General features: G+C 32.3%; 1 protein-coding gene across 1 annotated transcript; it reads right to left on the reverse strand.

Moving 5' to 3' along the window:
• Positions 1–761: 761 nt before the first annotated feature.
• LOC120116852 lies at positions 762–6,331 on the reverse strand. Its single transcript, XM_039137253.1, has 5 exons — positions 6,287–6,331; positions 4,693–4,992; positions 1,549–1,564; positions 1,078–1,382; positions 762–901 (listed from the first exon to the last, which is right to left on the reverse strand). The coding sequence occupies exons 1-5, from the start codon at positions 6,329–6,331 to the stop codon at positions 791–793; spliced, it is 777 nt and encodes a 258-aa protein (XP_038993184.1). The 3' UTR covers positions 762–790.
• Positions 6,332–12,503: the final 6,172 nt, after the last annotated feature.

The following is a 12,503-nucleotide window of genomic DNA, read 5'->3' on the forward strand; positions in this document are numbered from 1 at the left end:
TATTTATTATGAATCATATGTAATGTGATTATTTTATTTGAATATTATGTTGCATGTTCATATTTATAAGTTTATGCCTCACTAAGTCGATGACTTAACATGTAAGTGATTTACACGTAGGTATAAGAAAGCAAGAGGATCAGCCTTATGATTGGCAGAACAACATATCTTCACCCAAAGATCAGATCAGAAGTAAATTCATAGTATGTATTTTGTTGAGTCAAAAGTTATGGCATGTACAAAAGTGTAATTTACGTATGCTCTGATCGATTTTGTAATGTGTCGAACTTAATTATGTAAATATGGCTTTGTTTTAATAAAAATTTAAAGTTTCGTATAATTTTTATGAATGTACATATTTTGAAAAGTTAATGTGACACGCAAAACTCGTATTCGGGTCGGGTACGGGTTGGGGTGTTACAACAAGTGTCGGTGAAAATGAAAAATAAAACAAAAGAAGTTTTTAACTTGAACCCAGAACGAAACAAATTAACAAAACCTTGTTGTATAATATAAAACAAAAGAAATTTGTAACTTGAACCCAAAAACTTAAACATACCATGAAGGGCACTTAAACTATTATTTCCATTAAAAATTTCAAAACCTGGAATTATAAACAAACCAGTCATTACAAGTATTATAAATTTCAAAATTGAGAGAGATACTACCCTACCAGCTAAAGATATATGTATCGTATAAGTTATAGCACATGCTAAAGCTCCATAGCCGTAAACTTCCAACTAAGATCAAGTTAATTTTATTTTTAACTCAGAACTGGCAGGGGCTGAATTCATTGCACCAACCTGCCAGTATAATCCAGAAGCAGAGCCCTAATGTTATCTGTAAGCCCTCTCAGCTTCATAGTCTTAGAACCAGTTCTAGGGTCCCAAACTCGCACAACCTATATGAAAATGAGGCAGGATGCTAAGATTGTTGATGAAGTAATTAAATGAAAAGAACAAATGATAACAAATGACCAAAATAGGCAAGTATATGATCTACACATGCAATATGTTATAAGAGGAAAGAAACATGTAATTATCAGAACATTTGAATTCGGTAAGAAGTAAAAAAAACCTTCTCAGTTCCACCAGAGACAAAAAGGGTTCCACTATCATTCATTGCTAATGCGTAGACTGATTCTTTATGGCCTTTGGCAGTGATGGGGACATATCCATGACACTGGGTTGTGCGTGCAACAATGCTATTACTCAAACTAATTGTTCGCAAACTTGATACTGATAATGAATTTCCAAAACCATTGATACCGTTGGAACAATCATCTTCCGTTACATCACTGAACTTTGACAGTGGAGTAACCGCAGCTTCAATATCCCATGCAAAAACCTCACCACCAAGACCCCAGAGGCAACCACATTGGTCTAAAAAAGAATCAGAAAGTGACCTCTATAATAATAAATACCATAACTTGAAGCAGAGTTTATGCTGCCAACTTAAACATGAAATTTAAATAGCAATATTGCATTAATGGGAACCTTTCATCCATGTAGCTAATAATATCCACAGAAACTTTGACATAGAAATTACATTTTTTCAGCTGCAGCTAGACTGACATGTAACATAGTCAGAGAATTAAGAATGTATCAGGGATAGGTGGGAAGTTTCCACTAAGGTTATATATTAATATTGTGAGTAGAGGCTACCTGATTCAGATGAGTCTACCATGCTTAAGAGGCAAGTATAAATGGCACTCATACCACAGTAAGAGATAAACAACTCAAAAGTGTCGAGTGCAAATACACATGGCAAACTAGAACCCAATCAGTTTATTTGGTCCAAAACTTAATATAAATTCAAATATGACACTGTAACATCCTCAATATCAGTTTGGTTACTAAATTGAAATATTTCATAATTTGTTGGTCAAAGTAGATAAATTGAAAAGTTTGGGGACTTATATTGTAAATTTGGTATAGAATTAAATATTAAAGAAGGAAATATGGAAGGGCAAAATGGTAATTTGATAGAAAGATAATTATTAAGTGGGGATATATATGGGCTACACATGGGAGATGAAGGGGAAAAAGAAAGCTTTCTAGAGAACTCTCTTCTTCAACCGTGAGCCTTAAGGAAAAAGGTGAGCTCTTTGTTTGTTGATTATTTATTGAATTTAAAGTTAGGTTATGATCCTCAGGTGATACATAAGCTTAAGAAAAGATTAGATTGTCTTAAAATCATAAGATGAAGGAGTTAGGAGAGATTAAAGACTAAGAGTTTTTGAATGAAAACTTGGAATAGAGTTGATAAGTGGAATTTGAGATTAAATTTGACTTGTCAATGAATGAATTAAGAGATATGAGGTGTTAGAATTGGATTTAGAACATGTTGAAAAATTGAGTTTAATTCTTGAATCACAGGGATGGATAGGATTTTGAGGTTTAAGATGTAATAAATGGGTATTAAGTGGTTTAAGTAGGTGTATGTAAGTTAAGGATATGAAAGGGGTTGAAATATGGCACAATTGAGCTAAGTTGAGTGATTTTCGTGCATAAAATGTGAATTTTGGGCTAGTGTGTATCGGTACACATTCAACATGTACCGAGACACCAAGGGTGAATTTCCAGAAATTATTCAAAGTGTATCGATACACCCCTTAAAATAAAAACATCGAATGTAATTTGTGTATCGATACATAGGTAGTGTATCAATACACATGTTAAGGAATGTATCGATACACTACAGAGTGTACCAATACCTACCGTAAATAAAAGATAAAAGTAGTCTTTCTTTTAGTTTAAGGAATGAAAATATTAGAATATAGCAATTAGAATATTGATATGGATCTATGTATGATTATGTAGATACCGAGCCTGAGCAAGCTTTGGAACGATCATCGAATTAGGATTCGATCGAAAAGAAGGATGTCATAGGAATAATTAATAGTCAGTGAAGCCAAGGTGAGTGCATACTAGAGATATAGTTCAAAGGAATTATGACTTGTGATAAGTCTATTCCTATGATTAGTAGTTATAGCATAATCATTATGAACATGCATACATGATGGTTACTATAAATATATGCATAAGTCAGATATGTTATATATATGTTTATAGTAATTGTTAAATGTTATATGATTCATATGAATAGATGAAAGTGCATATGTTATATGATACAAAATAGATAATTATATGTACATGTGTTATGTGATAAAATAAAAGACATATGTGAATACATGAGTAATGATATGAATACATGAATATATGAATAATAACAATAATGCCCATGTTATGTGATATGAGAGCTAGGGGTATAGTTGGCATGCCAAGAGTCGAGGGTTTCGTAGGTCATTCGGGACATATACAGAGGTCCTTCGGGACATATACAGAGGTCCTTCGGGACAAATTTTACATGCCCTTAGTGGGACCCCATATGAGTTATGGTAATAGCATAGTGCATAACATCAATGTACTCGCATACCTTAAGTTCTCATGAATATACATGGGCCTATAAGGGATATCAAATGTATTTATATGAATATATGCTCCTATATTATTATTGTTATATTGTATCATATGTGTGACATGATTAATTTTATTATATGATTATTACATGAGTAATTACTTGCATGTTCATATTCATAGGAAATGCATTATTATATTATTCTATGCCTCACTAAGTCTATGACTTAGCGTGTAAGTGATTTACACGTAGGTACCGAAAAACAAGATCAACCTTAGGATTGGCGGAGTAACATATCTTCACTCAAGGATCATATCAGAAGTAAATTAATAATATGTGTTTTGTTGAGTTAAAAGTTTTGGCATGTACAAAAAGGTAATTTACGCATGTTCTGATCAATTTTGTAATGTGTCGAACTCGGATATGTAAATATGGTTTTTGTGTTAATAAAATTTTAAAGTTTCATATAGTTTTTATGAATGTACAAGTTTTGAAAAGTCAATTTGGCACCTCGGACTCGTACTCGGGTCGAGTATAGGTTGGGGTGTTACAGATACACTCAAACTTAATCTGAAATTCAAAATAAATTGAACTAAATCAAATTTTACATCAACTTATTCTTCTTTTTGTATTATATTAATAGTTTATTTATTTATTTATATAGGGTAATTACAAGTGGTAAAATATGTTCTAAAAACTCCTAATCATTTGATAATAATTGCTCAAATAGCCTAAAGTCGTTGATGCTCAAACATAGAACCTTTAGATATAACAATCATCTCTTTAACAACTAAAATCATTTTATTCGTTGTGTATTATATTATTAGTTAGCCACTACATTTGATAATAATTTAATTGTTCAATATTACTATACTATTATTTAGCTACAACCTTTTGTATTATCCATCTTTATAATACAGTGAGACTAATGCTCAATTCAAACTGAATTGACTAAAAGATCTCAAATTAACTCAACCAAAAAATTAACTGATGTAATATTGATCATACTTGATACCTAAGTCGACCTTACTTACCATAGACAAACTAAATTTATATTGAACCAAATCGAATATTATCTAGATTCGAAATGACATTACATGAACCTAATCGAAACAACACTTATTTGTTGGGGTTAACAATACAGCGAAAAGCACTTAATACGATTAAAGAAACTAATATACAGTTGTGTATAGTGGAGAATGCAACTTATACCTTACCTTGGTTGTGATACTGAGGGCGGTATGTAGAAGAAAGGTTCTCCTAGTCATGAACCGGTTGGGCATCATTCTCAGAGTTACAAATCCTGGTCAAGGTTATAGGTGCAAAAGGACCAAAGTGATAGCTCTTTGAACCTTGTTTCCAGTCCTCCAAACGATTTGTATCAGCCAAAATTTCAACTTTTTCATGCTTTTTCCACTTAATGCACTGGTTAGAATTCTGATCATTTGAAGAATCAACCTTGTTTGTGGCATCAGTTCCGAACATCCTTTTCTTGGACTCATTAATAACAATTGATTTCCCTCTCAGCCCCAACCACCTAAACGCAGGTTTCCGGGTATCTACAGTCAAGGTCTGCACAAACATTCGTTTAAATTTAAAAAATAAGTGGCACTTGTAACTTAAACCTGTAACTATAACAATTCCAACTTCCATGGCTACACAAATCAAAGTTTAAGTGATTCTAAGCCTTTTTCTGGTTTTCTATGTTATGTTTACCTGGGGGCGAGTAATGATTTCGAGCTTGAAAACACGAATGCCATTCAAATTTTGGAATTTAAAAATTACCTCGACGGTGATAGAGAGGCCACGACGGCTTCGACAGTGGCAGTGATATTGGGAAAAACTACGGAATTGTGATGGGCATGCGGTGAATGTCACGACGGCGTCAAACGGCTTTAATCAACAACATATTTGTTGGGTCTTTGCAAACGGCGAGGAGAAAAAAATGTCAAGGAAAATAAAAGGTAAGATCGGGATGAAGGGATAGGGAGATAAAACATTTAAAATTTGCGGTGTTTGTTGAAAAAATGTCACTAAAGTACTACTCTGTTGCGGCTTTTGTTGAAAAAACGCCACTATAAATGAATCATATTGTGGCGTTTGTATAAAACACCACAATAGAGTAGTACTTTAGGGGCGTTTTCATATAAACGCCGCAATAAGGTTCATCTATAGTAGCAATTTTTTGAAAAAATGCTGCAATAAAGTAGTATGCCGCTAAAGTTACCATTTTGTAACGTTTAGAATGTAAACATTACTATATATTTAAAGTTAGTGGTGTTTACTCTCAAAACGCCGTTGTAGAACATTTTTGGTGTAGTGTGAGATTAATTTTCAACATGATTTTGGTGGCTTATGTTTTCACTTGTTTATCATTTAGTCCCACATTGCTGAATATTCTGACCAGCTTTCTGCAAACAGTAATCCAAATTTACTGGCCTATCCAAAGAAAAAAATTAGAAAGATAAATAATAATTTAAGATCTTGATTTAATAGTAAAAAGGAGTTTTGAAATTTTGGTTCACAATTGTAATCTTTATAACTATAGGTAAAAAAGAATAATTTTTTATTATTCTAGGGTGATTAGGAATAATAGAATTTAAATATTGAATCACCTATATCATGTAGTTAATTTTGATTATTAAGTCTTAACAACTTTTTTAAGATATTAGAGACACTATGATTTCATCATAGATTATATATATATATTTGAAAATATAATAAATTTATAAAAATACTACTTGATTCAACAGCCAGGTCCACATGCTGACAAACCAGTACTGTCTCCTAGTGAGTCGTCCGCGCTTACGGGCGTCAAACTTTAGAAGTGGTCAGACATTCTATTCGCTTGTCCTAAAGCCAGTACCCGCCAGCCATGCCTTTGAACCTGTTGTTGCCCTTTGGCAGTCATTTTACGTTATTAGGGTTTGCTTAATTCCTATTTTCCTTGATTCAATTATAAATGTAAGGTTTCTTTATTCAATATCGAGTGTTTAAATTAAGGTTCAATTGCTTTTTGAGGTATTTATAGCATTAATACTATCACTATGTTGAATGTAGTACATAAGGTGATACATGTATCGCAAAACTCACATTAAAGGAAGATTGACTAACACTTCCAATTGATCTACACGAACAAGCCTTGGAAAAGAACAATAACAGAACAGCAGACTTACGATTACTTTTTGAATGAGATCATGATCTTATTCAGTCAACATTTACCCTAGAGATATGACTTTCTGTCTCTTAGCTTTCCAAAGGTTTTTGAATCGCATTAATCTGATATCGGGAACTCAAGATACGTCCATTTTATTGAAGACAACGCATGCAAAAATTCCTATACGGGATTAATACAAGATTTCATAAATATTACTAATTTTCAATATTTTTATTGATTATTTGTAATATAATTTAATATAGGATGATGCATTATCTTTTAGGATTAGATTTATTATTTTATTAAGAATAAGATTGAATTAAAACATTATTCTTAGTTTATTATTATTTTATTAGGAATTATGATAGAATCAAAACATTATCTTTATTCATTAGTTATGTTACAACACGAACTCCTCACCTATATAAAGGAGGCTTCATTCAACTTTGAAAAGGCATAATTCTTTGATTAATAATACAATGAGAGTTCATTTTTACAAGTATTGATTGTCTTGTGCTTTCAAAGCATTCTTTTCATTAAGTTCTTTCAAGTTATTTGTGAGAGAGATCTTCACACTCTAGTTTGCCTTCTCATTGCTATAAGAAGGGCTGGCTAAAGCCGATTATCGAGTTTGCCTAGTCAATTGCTGCTAGGAATGTTTGTAGGACAACTACTATCAATCATTATCATCATCATCTACTGCCACATCCTTTATCATAAGTGTTGAAAATATTTTAATATTTCGATATAACAAATAAAGTACTATTGAATTTTAAGAATTTATACTCGATTCAAAATTATATATTCGATTAAATTATTCGAATATCAAAGATATTACTCCAAGTTTTCAAATGTCAATTTTAATCCTTACTTAAGTGTAAAATCGTGTTTTAATCTTAAAATATTTTTGAAACAATTTTTACAAAGTATTTCAAACCTTACTCAAGCCAAAAATAAGTTTTATAAAAGGATGTACCGATACACTCTTGTATGTACCGATACATCCATATTTTGAATGTAATTAGTATACCGATACATAGACGATGTACCGATACACTCCAGGCTCTGAGAAACATCGAATGCAATTAGTGTACCGATACACCTGGGATGTATCGATACACTTGGTCAAATAACGGTAGAAATTTTTTAATTTTACACTGAGTGTATCGATACACTTTGATAATGTATCGATACACCTACGCTCCCAACAGAATTTTTAAATAGTATTCACACTATAACGGCTCTATTGACTTCACCAATGATCACCAACATTCAGAATCAATCCAAGGTGTATTTAAACAAGCTCAGAAGCCATTGATCAAAAACAAGAAACAAGAATTGAGAGAGAATCAAAGAGAAAGCCTTAAACTTATTTGTTTGAGCAATTCAAGCTTATTTTCCATCCAATATTCATTTTTCTTTCAAGAATACCATTTGTTCTCAATTGTATTCATTCTTGAGTGTTCTTTCTTTATTCTAGAATTGTGCAAAGATCTTACCTTGAGAGGTTTTTCTGTAAGTTTGCAAAATTTGTAATTTTATCTTTGGGAGAGAGTGTTCTCAAGAATTTGGGGTATAATTCTTTAGGGATTTATAAGGTTACTCTTTGTCCTCAAAAGAAATACAAATTAGAGAATTTGTGGAAAATCCTTAGTATGGATAGCTAAGGTAGTGGACGTAGACTTTGTTTGAGAAAGTTGAACCACTCTAAATCGTTATGCAAATCTTTTCAATTTTCTGCAAAAGCTTCCACCGAAATTTTTATTGCCAATTCACCCCCTCTTGACCAATTTATCCAATCGATTAACTCAACAATTGGTATCAGAGCTACACTCATCTGAAGGTTTTACCCCCTCTTGAGTCGATTCGGGAAGAGTTATATCGATATTCAAGTCATCAATGGCCTCTACATCAAACTTTGACTTCGCTCTTAAGCCATTGCCCGTCAACAAGCCTCATTTCTTCAATGGAGCAAAATATGCTTATTGGAATAATAGAATGAGGTACTTCATTCAAGCTAGTGACATGGGAGCATGGAAGATCGTGGTGAATGGATACTCTGAACCATCCACAAACCCAAATACGTGGAGTGATAAAGAGACGAGAATGTTCCAGCTCAACTCAAAAGCTATCCATATTCTTTTCTTTGCAATTGGACCAGATGAATATGAGAGAGTTTCATCTTGTACAACCGCCAAGAAAATATGGGATAAACTACAAGTTACTCATGAAGGCACCAACGAGGTAAAAGAATCCAAAATTAGTCTTCTTACTCATAGCTATGAAAATTTCAGGATGAAAGCGGATGAAGACATCAAAGCTATGAAGGATAGATTTTCCATGATTGACAACAACCTTAAAGCATTTGGAGAAGTAATCCCTAATGAGAAGCTTGTGAGGAAATAATTTATTCTCTTCCAAAAGCTTGGCAATCAAAGAAGACAGGGATCATCGAAGCTAAAAACTTAAAGTCTTTAACTCTCGATGAACTCATTGGTTCTCTCCTCACTCATGAAATGATGATTCAAGATGAGGTAGACCTCAAAAACAAGAATGAGACAAAGAAGGAGATGGAGAAAAAGAAGAATGTTGGACTTGCTCTCAAATCCACAAAAGTTGAGAGTGATTCTGATGATGACGACGATAATGAAGAGATGGCATTATTCGCCAAAGGTTCATAAAATTAATGAAGCCCAACAGAGGAAGAAAATTCAAAAAAAAATTAAGGCTTCAAAAATGAACCAAATGAGAAGGACTCGATCATTTGCTACGAATGCAAAAAGCACGGGCATGTCAAATACGATTGCCCGTAATTAAAGAAGAATGGTCAATCAAAGAAGAGGCACAAGGCACACGTGGCTACTTGGAGTGATGATGATTAATCATCAAATAAAGAGGAACAAGAAGTAGTGAACATGTGCTTGATGGCCACCGAGGAAGATTCTCAGGTAACATCTAACTCATTTGATTTCGAAGATTATTCTTTTGATGAGTTAGTAGAGGAATATACTGGGTTGGCTTCGGATTATGAGAAATTGTTTTTAAAATACAATAAAGATATTTCAAAATTGAAAAATGAAAATAATATCATATCTAAGACCAACAATGATCTTAAAAGTAAAATTAATTAATTGCAAATCAAAATCAAAGATTTTGAAAAGAAAAATTCTGATTTGCATAATTTACTTTCAAAAGTCAACGATGATCATAAAAAAGAAATTGATGATCTTAAAACTTCTTTCAATAAAGTTGGACCAAAACATTTTGAAAAAGGAGAAAGTTCAAAATCCAACTATATTAGAAAGAATTTTAAATCTTACAATCATAGAGGTCCCCAAAGAACCTCTAATGGAAAAATCGTTAGAAGTATATGGGTTCCTAAAGAACTCATTACTACTAAAGATAAGGATATCATACACAAATGGATACCCAAGGGGACTAGAATTTTATAGACTAATGAATATAGACCCAAAAGAATTTGGGTACCAAAATTTAGAAATTAATCTATGTTTGTAGGAAAAGGAGTATTGCTACAAGGCACAAAATACAAGTTCAAATTCATGGTTCCTTGATAGTGGATTCTCAAGATACATGACTGAAGACAAGAGCCGATTTATAGAGCTTAACTACAAAAATGGACGATTTGTAACCTTTGGTGACAACTCAAAAGGTTACATTGAAGGTATAGGTACTATAGGTAATACATTTTCCATACAAATAGAAAAAGTATTATATGTCAATGGGTTAAAACATAATCTATTGAGTATTAGTCAATTATGTGATAAAGGATACAATGTATTATTTGAAACAAATGGTTGTAAAATTGTTGACAATGCATCTAATCGGATTATGCTTATTGGTTATAGAATAGGAAACATATATATTGTGCTAAGGATGAACATGATAGTTGGTTATGGCATAGAAGACTAGGACATACAAGCATGAATGTTTTACAAAGACTAATTCAAGGAGAATTAGTAAGAGGGTTGCCAAAGCTAAAATTTGACAAAGATAAAATCTGTGATGCATGCTCAAAAGGAAAACAAAAGAAAGTTTCCTTTAAATCCATTAATGATGTATCAACTAGTAGATTGTTATAATTGATCCATATAGATCTTTTTGGGCCAATTAGGACTACTAGCTTGGGTGGAAAATAATATTGCTTTGTATTGGTAGATGACTACTCTAGATATACTTGGGTTCTATTTTTATGTACTAAAGATGAAGCATTAGAAAAATTCATCACATTTTCAAAAGTAATCCAAAATGAAAAAGGTTACTCTATTTCAAGTGTTAGGAGTGATCATGGTACATAATTTGAAAATCTTGGATTTATTGATTTTTGTAATTCAAATGGGATTAGTCATAATTTTTCAGCGCCTAGAACACCTCAACAAAATGGAGTTGTTGAGAGGAAAATTTGAACTTTAGAAGAAATGGCTAGAACCATGCTTTGTGAAAATAATTTGCCAAAATATTTATGGGCGGAAGCCACAAATACCTCTTGTTATGTTATAAACTGAGTAATGATTAAGCCCATTTTAAAGAAAACTCCATATGAAATTTTCAAAAATAAAAAGTCTAGCATTAGTTATTTTCATCCTTTTGGATGCAAATGTTTTGTTTTAAACAACGATAAAGACAAATTTGATGCTAAAAGTGATATGGGAATTTTTCTGGGTTATTCCTTAAATTCTAAAGCTTATTGGGTATTTAATAAAAGAACTTTAGTGGTAGAAGAGTCTATTCATGTTATTTTCGATGATAATCCCCTTCCGAAGAAGGATTCTTGTGTTGATGATGACGTAGGTATTGTAAATACACATGACGTTAGACATGACTTTGGAGAACCATCATCAAAGGAATAAGTGAAGGATAAAGAAACTCAAGATGCCTTCAAGAATCTAACCATTGAAGAAAGGGAAGTTTCATACCCAAGAGAGTACAACTATGTCAATGATGGAGATATTTTAGGTGATCCATCCAAAGGGCTAACTACTCGATCTTCTCTTAGGAACGTATGCAATAATGTTGCAATTATCTCTTGCATAGAACCTAAGAATATCCAAGAAGCATTAAATGATGAAAATTGGATTATGGTTATGCAAGAAGAGCTAAATCAGTTTGAGAGAAGTAAAATATGGACATTAGTTGAAAGGCCTAGTAATAAATCTACTATAGGTACTAAATGGGTATTTAGGAAAAAGCTTGATGAAAGTGGTAATATATTGAAGAACAAGGCTAGACTTGTTGCTCAAGGCTATACTCAAGAAGAGGGCATAGACTATGATGAAACATATGCTCCCGTAGCTAGGATGGAAGCAATTAGAATGTTATTAGCATTTTCATGTTTCAATGAATTTAAACTGTATCAAATGGATGTTAAAAGTGCATTTTTAAATGGTTTTATACAAGAAGAAGTGTATGTGGAACAACCTCCTGGTTTTAAAGATTCAAAATTTCCAAATCATGTTTTTAAGTTGCCAAAAGCTTTATATGGTTTAAAACAAGCTCCTAGAGCTTGGTATGAAAGATTGTCAAATGTTTTAATTGAAAAAAGTTTTTCGAAAGGGAAAGTTGACACTATATTGTTTTTAAAGCGAAAAGGTAAAGATTTATTAATAGTTCAAATTTATGTTGATGATATAATATTTGGTTTTACTAATGATGCTCTTTGCCAAGAATTTTTTTGAGCTAATGCAAAGTGAATTTGAGATGAGCATGATGGGGGAGCTTTCATTTTTCTTAGGGCTCTAAATCAAGTAAATGATAGATGTCATCTTCATCAATCAAGCAAAGTACATCAAGGATATGCTCAAGATGTTTGGACTGGAAAATGTCAAATCCCAAGCCACTCCAATGAGCTCATCTACAAATCTTGACAAAGATGAAGGAGATAAGATGTCGATGTTAAATTATATAGGTC

The sequence above is a fragment of the Hibiscus syriacus genome, unplaced genomic scaffold (genome assembly GCF_006381635.1).
Source record: "Hibiscus syriacus cultivar Baekdansim isolate YM2019G1 unplaced genomic scaffold, ASM638163v2 tig00110303_pilon, whole genome shotgun sequence".
Taxonomy (NCBI): Eukaryota; Viridiplantae; Streptophyta; class Magnoliopsida; order Malvales; family Malvaceae; genus Hibiscus; species Hibiscus syriacus.

Excerpts from the sequence above, each read along its gene's own strand:
- LOC120116852 (XM_039137253.1), bottom strand. The coding sequence starts at position 6,331 with ATGACTGCCAAAGGGCAACAACAGGTTCAAAGGCATGGCTGGCGG. Across the intron at positions 4,993-6,286 it reads TTCAAAGGCATGGCTGGCGG|ACCTTGACTGTAGATACCCG; the intron begins GTACTGGCTTTA and ends ATGTTTGTGCAG. Across the intron at positions 902-1,077 it reads TCTCTGGTGGAACTGAGAAG|GTTGTGCGAGTTTGGGACCC; the intron begins GTTTTTTTTACT and ends ATTTTCATATAG.